General features: G+C 38.5%; 1 protein-coding gene across 1 annotated transcript in view; it reads left to right on the top strand.

Moving 5' to 3' along the window:
- Positions 1–14919, top strand: part of LOC100374302 (uncharacterized) — a 30916-nt gene that overhangs the window by 5417 nt on the left and 10580 nt on the right. Inside the window, exons 2-3 of the mRNA XM_085499235.1 lie at positions 11198–11354; positions 12042–12213. Of these exons, the coding sequence (XP_085355361.1) occupies positions 11198–11354; positions 12042–12213 (329 nt within the window). The remainder of the gene's footprint in view (positions 1–11197; positions 11355–12041; positions 12214–14919) is intronic.

Raw genomic sequence — 14919 nt, 5'->3', positions numbered from 1 at the left:
ATAAAACCACTGGAAATAGTTTCGTTACTTCGTGTTCAGTAACAGTGGAGATTCCACGCGTCAGGCAGATCGGCCTATCTGTTGCGCCCTCTAGCAACGAATGGTTTCTCTGACATTAATGGTGACACGAAGGCCGTTCAAAGCGCAAATAACGTTTTATTTTGTAATCGCCAATCAATGAAGATCATTAGATGTTTTGGAGATATTTTACTACATTCTAGATTGCGAAAGACTGCACAACAAGTGGAGAGGTCGATTTGAACGACTTTGCCCTCACAAACATACGTCACAGAAACGTTCCGTCATTCATAGAGGGCCCTATTAATAAAAGGATGATGTATTGCGCATACATTGGAGCTTCAACATATTACATCTTTGCCAGTCAAGGAACGTTTGTTTCGATCATTCCTCTAAACTAGGGTTGGTGGAGTCGGCATTAAGTCGACACCAACAGACCGTGCGATGACATGTTAATGCACTGTACCGGACTCAGTCATGACAATTTAATTGGTTTATATGATTTAAAAAAAAGTGTATCAAATAATACGGGGTGCGCGCCGTAACGACAATTTATACGGCTTAGAGTAAGCCATTCGCGGTACTTGAATAATGAAAAAAAAAATAGAATGGTAAATACTAAAATAACGCCTGGCGCGCTAGAAGTATGATTTGCGGTCTGTCATCTCGATAATTAATTTAAAATATGATTGTCAACGTGTAAAATATCGCGCATTCAATTGCGTAATACTTGTTGCCAAGTAACGTTAATAGTGCGACTAATTCCATTTAGATTTCAGAATGTCATTGTAACGGAGCAAAGAAAAGAAATGAAATAAACACGCTTTATTATTAAGTTATAAGTGTGGTACGGGCTTTATTGAAATGAGGTTAATGGAGAGGGCGGAGTCGTCATCAACTTCAAACTATCACGCTACTTCCGACAGAAAGCTCTCTGGCTACATTAAACGTTGCTTGATTAGACGTGGTATATACGACACAATTTTGGTTCTCAAAAAAGAAACACATGAGATTTGCTAATATAGTACTATATTATTCAGGATTTTCAATTTATATTATGGTTACAATTATGTTTGTTTTATTTCTCAAACACGTGAAATTATTGATATTTTTTAGATCTCCATATTAAAATAGTGTTACTCGGCAAGTCTTGGATGACACACAAGTCGCGATCAGGATCGTATCAGTGCGAGCAAACATATAGCGCCAAACGACTACAATAATTTCAGGATTACGCGTTGCAACTATGATAGATATCTGAATGCATATTTAGTGATTATTACACTGTCTGGTTGTAAAAAAAATAAAATAGTTGAAATAGAATCCCCAAAACCAGCTTGAGTAAGCTATAAAGTGTACGATTTTCTGTTGCGTTAATGAACTCGACAAATACCAACCACTGCTTTCTGGTTGCCCTGAAGCGTGCAGAATCCCGAGAATCCGGAGTTGAATGGAATCGAACGCGACTTGAAATCACGTGATACCAACGCGTCAATGAGCGTTGCGTCGCGCAAACGTCACAGTAACTGTGTATATTGTGACGCGCGCCGCGTAATGACACTTGTTATCGATTGGTTTCAAAACGTATTAAAAGTTTGTCAAGAAAGCACGTAGCTAGATATATTTGACACAACATGTCGACGGTGGCTGAGTTGGCGCGAATAAACAATCAAGGTGTAAGGTAAGAAACTGCATCGTACGCTTTCAAATTCTGTTTCAGAAAAGAACACGCTTTGTGGCGCGTTAGTGCGTTATGTTGAACACTCGAGCGGCCTAGATTAACATCATCGGAAACGATCATAGTTACACGTCCGTCCCTTCACTGTGGACGATACAGGTTTGGATGCAATTAATTAACGTAACCTGTGCAAATATTCGGAAACTCCGGTCCAGAAAGTTGGACTCGCAATTTATTCTAGTTTTTTTCGGGCAATTCTAAACAACACAATTTATGTTCACCGTGTGTCTTACCGTAGCCGTATTTCCAGCGGCAGATTTACAAGCATTCCAAATAATCGCGCACACGATAAATTCATTTTTGTATTTGTTATAAACCAAATGACAGAGTAGAGGCGGGCATCATGCACTTGAAATCCTGATATTGTATGTAAATTATAACTTATCAGTGTATCAGTAGCGGCGGCACAGAGGGGGGGGGGCCTCGAAAAAAAATTGGGGGAGTCGCTCCTCCAAAATCAAGCTGAAACTCTTTATGTCAGCAAAATTTGCCCCTCAAATTGCAGGAAATAGCGTTTCAGAGGGTATAGTTTTCAAAATTGTCAAGGGGGAGCATTCCCCTGGATAAGTAATAAGGTCGAGCAAAATGTCAAGCCGCCGCCTCTGTGTATGGTGGCTGGGTACGTTGACCGGTGGTGGCTGGGTGCGTTGACCGGTGGTGGCTGGGTGCGTTGACCGGTGGTGGCTGGGTACGTTGACCGGTGGTGGCTGGGTACGTTGACCGGTGGTGGCTGGGTACGTTGACCGGTGGTGGCTGGGTACGTTGACCGGTGGTGGCTGGGTACGTTGACCGGTGGTGGCTGGGTGCGTTGACCGGTGGTGGCTGGGCGCGTTGACCGGTGGTGGCTGGGCGCGTTGACCGGTGGTGGCTGGGTACGTTGACCGGTGGTGGCTGGGTACGTTGACCGGTGGTGGCTGGGTACGTTGACCGGTGGTGGCTGGGTACGTTGACCGGTGGTGGTTGGGTACGTTGACCGGTGGTGGCTGGGTACGTTGACCGGTGGTGGCTGGGTACGTTGACCGGTGGTGGCTGGGTACGTTGACCGGTGGTGGCTGGGTACGTTGACCGGTGGTGGCTGGGTACGTTGACCGGTGGTGGCTGGGTACGTTGACCGGTGGTGGCTGGGTACGTTGACCGGTGGTGGCTGGGCACGTTGACCGGTGCATAAAAAGAGCACAGAACTTCACGAAACAAAACCGATTCACGAGTCCTGCGCCCCAGTTATTTGAATGTCATTGTTTTGCGACTCAAAACCGTTATTCTCTAAATAAGAACAAAATAAGAAATTATGTTTGTTGCCAAGTACGAACATTTTTGTTAAAAAATAACTGTCTGAAAAATGAAAAATTATACCATTTTGAAACAATTTCCATATCCACGTTGTAGCATTCATTATTTATAAATATTTATAACATTAAACGTTATAATTTAATCCTGACAACCATAAATACCCGTATGTAAACGTGATGAACTATGATGAAACATTTTGACATCGAAACAAACTTGAAAAAACACTCAACGATCGACTTTCTCATTTGCGCAGCTCAGAGTCTGACGGTTCGGGTAAACTTTTGAGGTCAAGGTTAGGGTCATAATCAATTCCGGCTTTTATTACTAATTAACATACATTTCGCGTCGACAATCGAAAGGAAATCGATAGTTTTCTCAATGATTATTGCGTGTAAAATCGATCGATAATAAATGTTTTCCTACTGCAATTACATTGGAATTGTATATCTACGAAAATCGAAAGTCATTAAAAGAAATATTATGAATAAAAGCAACGACCCTGCAGGTGTATTGTATTGTATTGTACTTGGACAAAAACGTATAATTCTTCTACATGTACGTCTTTTTTTCATTTCAATATTTAATGGACGTGTCCCACTTTATTATCATCGTTATAAGTATCAATCAGGTATGTTTTGTGATGAATGGAATATATACTGGATGAAAAAAAAAACTGTTTCAACATTTAAAGTAGCAACAGTTCTGAAACGAGAAATATGAATATATTTGTTCATGCGGGTTGTCCGAAAATGCATAATATCAATATAAATATTAATCTATCAACAATAAATTCTACTATATATAATTTACTTGTGAAAATTAATGTGAAATGTTTGATATAGCTCAAATCAAGGAAAGGTTGCCATGGAAATCGCGAGAAAATGTTCCGGCTTGGGTTAAAAGGAAAAACTGTCGAAGTGGTTGGTCGGAAATTAAACATCAAATTTAAAAAAAATCATAAAAACCGGTTGTCAAAACACTACCGTAAGGTGACGTCGTTGTGTGCTAAGGGGATATGAACTAAAACATGCCATTAATAATATTAGTAGACAAAAAAGTGATAAAATCAGCGATCTGTCCTTACCCAGGCTGTAGAACTGAGTAGGTCTATTGCCTGACGAACTTTCGACAAATTGAATATGACAATACAAGTGTAAAACATGTGAAGTTACAGCGCCATCACAGTCGTTCCTTAGTGTCTGTTTGAATTTCCACATGCATTACAATGTCATTATGTACACACTTGATGTTTGTTTAGTGCACCGGTGAGACACACCAATTTTACAACTTTAACGGTCACCTTAAAAAATGATCTGATGGAAAAAATATACAATATCAGCAAGAGAATATATTGTGAATACAAAGCTTCACCTATACAAGTCTCTGCAGAAAATAATTCACATTCAGCTAATAGATATTTTCTATACTGAGTCGCGTTCTCTAATGACAACGCGCTTCTGTGACGTCATTATGACGTTGTTGGGTGTAAGCTATGTCGTTAAAATGAAAACTGTGTCGTGTTGTATAAGCGTTCGTCAGTTAAAATATAGTGAATATAGTTTTTTTTATTGACAGGCGACCACAGACAAAAATCGACACTGCGCATGGTCTTATTTTGATCTGTTTACGTCACAGAAGAGCGTAGTCACTAGAGGGCGCAATTTACACACATTGTGTAATTTATACTGTGTTTGGTCATAGATTCTTTTAGAGCGTCTATGTTTTGGTTTAATCTCAGACAACTAATACAATTATTGTATTAGTCGTCTGAGGTTTAATCTGCTTATCGTCCGTTTCATGACGTCACTTCTTGATTGTAGTAGTTTGATCTGCAAGGTAATCATCGGTTATAGCACCTCCCATTGAGGGACGGTAGTTATGGGTAACCGTTGACAAAGGAGCATTTATAATAATAATATGTACTAAAAGCAATAAAATGAAATGTCAAATCAATAACTTCAATATAAAATAACCATTCGTCGTCTCCAACAAACGCAAATGTCATTACTCTCATTCTTGTCGATTTCAAGCGTAATGAAAGAACACATATAATGTCTGTTTACATTGATAATTAAAGGGCGGTAGTCGTCGCGCCACGCATGCGCGAGATATATTGGTTTTATAGCAACAAAGATGGCGACTTTGACTGTTGCGCAGATAATCGAGTACAAACTGAAACGTTACCAAGCTTTAATTGGGTATTTTCAGGTGATTGGAAGGTATCGAAGGAGTCACCGGCGGTAATTATTGCAAGTCGCGTCCAGATCAAACCTCATACTTGTGATTTCAATTAGAAGAGCGCATTGGATTGTTTAAAATCGATGTTTATCAACACAAAATTCGCACATGCGACTTAGATATTATCCAGACTGCGCGTTTCTATATTGTAAACATTTTCCGAATGGTTACAAGCTGAATTCTTCCCATAATGTGCTGTGTTAAAGATTGGACTGAGCGATTGACTAATTCACATTCACGTTTATCAGATTTGTTATAATGTTTAGACGGTCGTGTTTTATTTTATTTTATTTTTATACAACCAAATTTATCTGTCGTATTTGTTGCATGACAACTCTTTTTAGCATTGGACTTGATGGTACTCCCGTCGGTATTGCAGATAATATCTCGAGTGGGAAGTCGATGAAAGGGCCGCCTCTTAGTCCTAGTTTGTGAGGGGGCATGTCAAAACCGTATAATTTTCAGGTTAAGAAAACACGCGATAAACTATCATTAACTGTAATGTTTAATGAGGTCAAGCTAAGGTACTATATGGAATAGCCATTTGACCATTATAATATGACAACAATCAAATTATTTTGCTTCCCTTCCCCTTCTATGCCGACAAAAATCGGTTATACTAACACTGGGATGAAACTCATCCTACTCGGCTCCGCCTCAATTAGGTGTTACTTATGCTGTTACTATGGTGCGATATCATTAAGCTGTTGCTACGCAGTAACTTTCGTTGCTTGAACGTCAAATGCGGTAAACATTTCCCTTGCGCTACGCTCCCCCTTCACTGCAAGAGAATGTGGTCATGAGAATGTGAGAATGTGGCGTAGTTTGACGAGAAGTCGTGCTGCAACATCATTAGTATAACGCCCTCGTACTAAGCCTTTTTTGTAATATTCATAACTATTTCAAGCCATATGTTCTTGTCAAGTAGGTTTTTCATTACTACCATGGCGGATCAAAAAAATAAGAACTTCCTTTTCATACAACACTTGAAATTTCAATAATATCCGCAGCGATAAAAGAAAGTGGTCAACACGATGAGGTCATGCCCCAGTTGCCACGACAACAGGCTGATGAATACACTCTGTCAAAAGGGGGTAATATACACAGAAAGATGGTTGGGTGTAAATTGGTCGTTCGTTATTAGTGCGCCGACTGATTCCTTTGAATTCCGGGCTCTCGTAAAAAATGTGTTTCATTAAATCTTGTTACTGATACAAAGAGGATACAATGCAGTCCCACAATAAAGCACACGTCTTGAATACATCTTAACTTAGAGGGACTATATATCCACAAGATCGGCGACATTTAGCTTTTTCTCATCGCCCATTGTCACTTGCGTGTGTGCGCCTGGATACGTTGCAGTTTAAACGCACTTTTAGTTTTTAACGTGGTGTGTTTCGGAGTTGGCACGTCCCAGCAATTTGAAGTTGCGCACTGATTACTCGGGACGTCGTATTGTTGGTATTTGCTAAATTCATGTGAATTGGACTGGTTGACACCGTGCTCAATAAGAAGGGGGATTGTAAATCGTTACCGCGGTGATGACTCATCCACTAGCGAAACCACCTGAGAGTCTAGGAGCGGCGACTTTGAAACTGCCCCCGATTGAGACGAACCTACAACGATATCGACCGAAGAAAGAAACCATGTAATTATTTAAATTCGTATTTGTTCTAATTCATACTATTTTTACACGGGGACTGTGTACAGGTTAATTAAAATTATCATCTTGTTTGAAGCAATATAAATATCATAAAGTGTTTGATTGACGTGTATATCAATGCATTGATCGTCAAAGTACATTCAGTTTTATTTGTAATCGGTGATATGCGATCAATCTAGCCATACTTGTAATGCTTAGTATCCATAGCAATCAACGTCTACATATAATAAACATACCGATTTGATTCAAAAAAGCTCGACAATGACGATGGCTTCAGTAATCGGCAAATTCCGACATCGTTACGAATCTACCTATCAGATATAAAACGCCGCCGTGTCTCCGTGTTCTATTATGTCATGGTGTCCTGTGTCCAACATCTTTTATCTCCCTCATTTTCTGTACTTGGTGAGGAATTGATCACTCGAACTTGTTTGGGCAAACCAAACAAAAACATTGAGTATTGTCCGCGCTTGCAGAAATCAACTGACGAACCTGTTGAATAGTGGGAATTTGGCTTTTGGAGTTAAACTCCAGCAAATTTGAATTCAAAACAAGAATCGTACAAGTGTCAATGACATGTTGAAATCTATAGTTCAATGTTTATTTTTTTCACGTAGTGTGTATTGATATACTTTATATATTTCGTTCATTATTATATCCATATCATGAGCGTCCGCAGCATTTTTTGGTCAGAAAGACACTTTCCCACAAATCACGGACATCGCAATATTATGCTTTTTGACAGTTCATTCACTGAGGTTTGGAGTTGTGTAAACAAAATAGGAAAGAAATGAGAGATATCACTGAGTCACTGAATCGTCTTTAGCACATTCTCTTGCGGTGGTTCCTAACTGTGCCATCTTTCAATGGGGGGGGGGGGGTGTGGCTCGCGAGAAGTAATTAAGGAACTGTTGTCAAGTCAGTGTTCAAACACTCAAAATGAAAGTATAATTTGTTCTACTGCATGCAAATGACACAAGGACTATATTAAACGGGAAGTAAATCGATCTATGTTATTATCGAGGCTCCGACCCCAGACTGATTGTTCTTTCTGGTACAGAAAAAATTTCCACTGGAAGGGGAGAAAGGCTTTTTGATAGCCTTGTTTAACGGTCAGACCCAGTTCATTGAATCCATGTATGGAATACTTCTTCTCATAAAAAATTTTTCACAGAAATATTCGTTTTCCTTTGACAGTGATTACGATTTCTCATCAAATGCTCTAATATTGTACCGTAAGTATTATTAAGCAAAAGTATTAATTAAAAAAATAAATAAATAAATAAATAAATAAATAAATAAATAAATAAACAAATAAACAAACAAACAAACAAACAAATAAATAAATAAATAAATAAATAAATAAATAAATAAATAAATAAATAAATAAATAAATAAATAAATAAATAAATAAATAAATAAATAAATAAATAAATAAATAAATAAATAAATAAATAAATAAATAAATTTTGGAATGTCAGAAATACCCATACATTTTCACTTCGTATCAATGGACGATAAAACAAAATATAAACCATTACTGCAAACATAAATTCATGTTTTAATCGCTGTTAATGTCACCATTTCTCGTTTAACTCTTATTCCCTACGAATTTCACTGAAATATTTATGTATGGGATTTCCCGTCCATTGCATTTACAGTGTGGCGTGGATGTTTCAACCAATTAGACGACAGTTTTATAATGACATAGTTGATTATTCAGACTAACGACAGAAAGTAGTCCTCATCGGTCCTCATTTACGGTGTCGTTACGGTCGATACACGTAAATAAGCTAACACGGCGTATTGATTTCTTTTATGTGCCATGATGTATGGGTGGACTTCTGTGCAAATGGACGCGATGATTGATGTGTATATTGAGAAAACAGCTTGCCATTATGCGTAAATACAGCGGGACTGACCATGCCAAGTAGGGGCACACTAACCCACGCGTTACTGTCAAAACTCTCTCCATAAACACACTAATGTAAAAGCGCGTTATTTTCTACCCGAAGTTTACCGTAATCGTACATGCCATCCCTTGTACACAGTGTACGACATAATCATGACTGGAAGTGAAATCGTTCAAATATTGAACGACTGGTAGGCGGTGCAATAATTGGATATTGCGCTGGTGACGGTGCAATATCTGGATATTGCACTGGTATGGTTGCAATCGTACAGATAGTGTCCCCCGAGAACAAATAAGTCAAAGAGCAAGATTGTTGTGCGCAGATTGCATTGCTTCACAAACATAGTGAGTTGTCCAGTAATCCAGCGGATAATGTATTCAGTCTAAGATTCCAGCTGTACCCAGTACAAAAGAAATAATGCTCTATTCACTGTGTTATACCGAAACTGACCTAAGATAGCATGTTTTTGCATAATATTTGGTCATTTCAAAATATAGTTCAACGGAATGCTGTCCTTGTTGATTAATACGCCAATAAACATACATCAGATATTGCCAAGCCATTACCAATTTGCTAAAGGAATATGATTGGTTTTTGACTTAAAGATTTTCGATCTTCCTTCAGTTTGGGAAATATGTGAGATCTAACCAACCGATTTTTGAGCTTTCCTTTATAGCGAGAGTTAACCTATCTAATCGACGCAAGTGACACCGATAATAAAAGTGAAGAAATAGAACATGACGTTTGCTTATCACGAGGTCAAAGTTCACTTAAACAGACGAGTTAGAATATATGTATACGTATTTTAGCAACAGTTTCGGTTCTGTTGGCGATCCCAATAAAACCAATAACTACTGGAACCTTAGCACAAAAGGTTCTAAGTCACGGTATTAAACATGATGGTTAAAGCGCGGTGGTCGTCGCGCAGCGCGTGTTCGAATATCATGTAAAAAAACAATGTATTTTACACGCGTTGTATACGTCGCTATGAGTCCCATATCGAACAGGACGCGGCGCGACGACTACCGCTCTTTAATATGTTCATCGCAAATCACACGAATTTGAAATCACGGATAAATCTGTGTATAGCGACCACCCAAGGGATTTCATTAAATGGTTATTTTGGACTCAGACTAGTAATACAAGTATTGCTAGTCTGAGTTTTGGACAAGCGGTCTTTCATGGGGGTTGATTTTTTTATCGTCAACTCATACATTTGACATGATAACTGCAGAAAATCAGAAAATGCAGTTTCATTGACTAAGAAATTTAAAAAATGACTATAAACAAAAAGCTGATTATTATTTTGGTATCCAAACAAAAGCGATGTGCAAACATTTTGCTGAAAAGGTGGTCTTACAAGACAGGTGATTTACATACACATGTTGCTCATACGTCACGCCTTGAGACTGTCTGATCGTGGTCATTAAAACAGGTGGTATTTATATAGAAGTGGTCACTAACACAGGTTTCACTGATATATCGGGTGACGTTGCCTGGTGATATCTAGGTCGATGGCATTATAGTTCCTATGACAACCGCCCTAACTGGGTATCGTGGCTAAGCATCCAACGCTTTACTTGTCTATTGTCATCACTAAATCGTTCAACACTGCAACATTACAATGTGTCGTTGTTATGTTCCATTATACGTTTAATTCCATTGTCCAAGTATTATTCTCACCGTAGTTTATTATCCCCTTAACCAGCTTTGTTGTGTAATTGTTTTTCTTTCGTGTTTTAAATAAGTTTATTTTCTAATCACAATTAAATATTTTACGGTGCTGCTTTGCGAGGTTTTTCCGAACGTGTTAATGTGTCAGTGACTGACAGGTGCTATATGGCCACCAAGCAATGTGCGGTCTCAGACGTCTCGGCGATGTGCTATTCACACAATCGTTTGTGTGGAAGGTTCACTGAGATTGCGAGTTTGTATCTCTGCTGGAAAATTAGAATGATGACCTTCAAATCTCGAGATTTCGGGCTACACATTGAATAATGTTGGTAGAAATTGCCAGCAAACCAATATGTGTACGGACTCGAGACTCTGTGGGCCAACACTACTATAAGCGATTTACAATAAACAGTCTCGCCTGACCATGACCCATTTTTAAGACACTCTTTTGTTTTCAAGTTGTTAAAGCGGGAGGGTCGTCACCTGCGCACGCGCGGGAATTGAGTCCCAAGCAATGATAACAACACAAGCTAATAACGCAAAGGCTCATGGGTAGACGCTTATTTGTAAACAATGACACGCTATGGCCATCTGACGCATGCGCAGGTAACGACACCCCCGCTTTAACATTGTTTTTTTTTATCACATCTCATTAATTCTCAGATTGTCTCACGGCCATATAGTTGATTTTGACAGCAGTTACAGTCGAGACTACAGCGAGAAACCACTTCTGACCAGGATCACGAAGCCGTCGTCCCCGGCAAGAAGACACAATCCACAACCCAGCCAAGTATATCATGTGCGCAGACTCTGTAACGAGGTAGGTTTACGTATATGGGAATGCAGAATATCAGAAAACATAGGCAGACGCACTGTGACGTCATTTGTTTTTGCCAATCAGCATTCACCACCAGCGCGTGAGCTCTTCTTCGAAAACGTTGCGCTATTATCCGGTCGGTACACATTTGATAAGCAACTGCGAACAACACTATTGTTTTATTTCACTGCCATAACCCCCGACGCATACGGAAGTGACGTGAACAAGCGCGTCCTCTTATGCCAAACAACCAACCAATCGAACAACACACAATTAAACAGTTATAGCCAGGATCTGACATTATTCTTATATAAAATAGAACTATATAATTTGCGTACGCATAATCGATATACAGGGAAACGTCATCAACGCACAAAAAGAGTATTTTCTCTGCACATGCGTAACGAATTACTCATACGCACTAACAACGTGACACGCATGAGCACACCAGAGCGAATGCATTTGTGTGTGTTGCGCAGTAAATTACAATGCACATTTTATATCGAATGTGCAATGTCAATCCAAATTACAAAAGACCGCGGCTCAGATTCTCCAAAATTTAAATACTGGCTTGATTTATACATGTACAAACTTCATTTCAGTGTGTATTACCGATGACGTAATGCGAGAAATCAATACCATAAAATCAGTGGCGACTATAAAATAACATTATTTTTTCTAATTTTCCAGCCTATTTGTCATGTAAAAACGCTTTTTAATCGTGAAAACATGAACGCCATGAACACGAATGAACCCTTTATGACATCAACAGCGCAACATTTCCCACAGAGAGAGCTACCGTCACACAGAAACACAAGATTCGGCTGTAACATAAATAAACACCTCTTTGCTATGGGTATAGGTAAGTAAATAATGCGTTTATGTACGAACAACCATACGGTGTTACATTATAAGGACAGAGTAGTCTGGATAAATGACTACTTTTACATTTGTTTACACTTATTATTCGTTACATTAACACTGTGGCTGAACGGAGAGGAACGTCGATATATGGAGCTGGAGAGATGGGGTGCATGCATTCGATTTACACAATCATGATTAGTTGAACGTCATTATTGAAGTCGAGGCTCTACAAAAAGACGCAATCATAATCAAGATTGTTTTTTCTTCACTCTTGTATTAAATTTGACAAAATGAGAAACATGTGAGTGAAAAATTACCAAAACTAATCAAAAAATATGTTTGTATGTGTGGCGGTCTATAGTGAGAGCGCCATCTATAGTATGGTGTGCGAATAACTTTGTTTATGCTTAAGTCTGTGCGTCGAGGTGTCGGTCAACATGGCGGGTTAGTGTGTCATGTTCGAATTGTTTCTGTCTGTGTGGGCAAGTCGATTTTCCTGTTAAATCGACTGAATACCTTCCAAAGGCTGAACTAAAGTGGTTATGGATGTCGTGGAACGCTTGGGACAGGCGAAATCGTGTTTGCGTGGAATTTAGTGGCTGGCAGAAGTCTTTTCCGAAAGTTGTGGTTGTGTGGATCGACCGCAGAGGTTGCAGTCTGCTGTTGCCATTGTGTTGAACGAAACCGTGGTTGAACCAAGTATCCAGGTTCCTGTGAGTACAATCGTTGACATTTTGAGTTCTGTACGCCAGTATTAACTGTTTCCAGTAGATCGACTCGACCAATTATGTTGTCCCGTCGAGATTTCAACTAAAGTAAAGACTGTTCTTCGTTGTGGAAATTCCCGCCATTCGTATCACGTGACTTTCTGTTGTCGTCATCCAGTTGGACTGACTTGTTTACCGTCCCAGACATCTACCAAACTTTGATTCGTGTGACATTCAGCATCAAGTAGAAAGTGCATAAATTGACTGTGACATTTTACTGTTGTGCCTTTCCCGGACCTACGTTGTGATCAAACTTATTATTTTCTATAACGTTAGTCTGCATTTAGTGTAATTCGCCTGCTCTGGCATTGCGTAAGCCAGTGTGTAGTTTGCATTTTGCATGATATTTCTTTACCGATAATTATTTTGTGTCGTATACATTTATTTAGTCCAGAGTGCTTTACCTGGATTTGTGTATTTTACTATACATACATATTGTGACTACCATTCTGGTGAGTGATATTACTGAATAATTATCTTAAATTGTGTCATTTTGGTATTCACTTAAACCAAACTATTTCTGAGGTATCTTATTGTTATAGTTGATACTTGTAGTGTTACATGCATAATTTGGAACTTTGGTCTGCTTTGCATGTTTAAAACATTTTGTATTTTGGATGTCTTTAGTATTCAGTAGTTGAACTCAAACAATATTTTATTATTGAATAGTTAACTATTTTCTGTTTATATAAACCTGTGAATATACTATTTCAGTGATTGTGTGGGAATTATTTGTACTTCCCTACTGTTACGGTATTGTAGATGACCGCTTTGGTTGTGTATTATTTGAGAGCATACGTTGCATTACGATAGCCTTAGTATTTTACAGTTAAGCTAATGCATACTGTTGTATTTAGTAATCTTTTCAATTATAGTAACTTTGAAGTATTTTCCTTTTATTTTACCTGTATTTAGTATCCGAGTGCTGATCTCTGTTGTTACTAGTATATACTTCTATGTACTGAGGGAATACTCAGGCATTCATAGCCTTAGTACCTATTACGTAGTATCTATCTGCATTCAGTGTTTCTAGTTAGTAAATACTGTATTGTGTATGTGGTAGCCATTTGTATTGAGTAAGTTAGGATTACTGTGTATGCCATACATTCTCTTCAGTACTCTGGACTGATGTGTTGGCCTATATGGTTGTAGCACTTAGTGGCACTATACATTACTGTGCATAGATATTCCTGTTAGTCATTATAGTAACAACGTAATGAGTAGTATATTGTAATACATTTTCATAGCACATTACAGAATACTTGTAATTGTATTTTCTACTTTTTATTGAGACTTTTATTGAGAAATAACTGCGTTACGTGACACATTACTGTGTATTACTGTATCCAAGTAGCGATAACCACGATTGTGTTTTTGCTTGTTCAGCGTTAATACAACATTCTAACTTTACATGCAACACTGAGCTGGGTATTTTGTTATCGAACCCGAGTCCCCACGACCGCATTTAGCCCACTGCCCCGAAATATTACTTGTATCCTACCGTTACTGTGTGTGTAGCTTACATATTTATGGCGCCCAACGTGGGGCTAGTGGGCAGACATTTTGTATCACTTGAATACATGTAATGTACTTTTACAAGTGTATTTTCTTAGAGTAGACATTTTGTAGTACACATTTTTTGGCACATGTGGTCAGGACTCTTAGTGTAGTTTTTTTTTACATATTATTAGTTATTCATTATTTTATGAGCACTGTAATTTTTCTGAACTGTTTATTGGTTCATACATGCTTTATGTTTAACCATCTTTATACCGTTTATTAACATAGGTAACGTTTTCTATTGTGAGCATCATGGCATCTCAAGTAACAATTTCCATTGAGGATGTGGCCTCTACTGTTATGGTTGATCATATTCCTGCATCATTGAATAGGGATCAGATGGTGACAATATTGTCAGAGGTTGGTGAAGTTGTTGA

Source organism: Saccoglossus kowalevskii, chromosome 5 (genome assembly GCF_978046115.1).
Source record: "Saccoglossus kowalevskii chromosome 5, keSacKowa6.1, whole genome shotgun sequence".
Classification (NCBI taxonomy): domain Eukaryota; kingdom Metazoa; phylum Hemichordata; class Enteropneusta; family Harrimaniidae; genus Saccoglossus; species Saccoglossus kowalevskii.
This window is presented reverse-complemented; position numbering and strand designations above follow the sequence as displayed.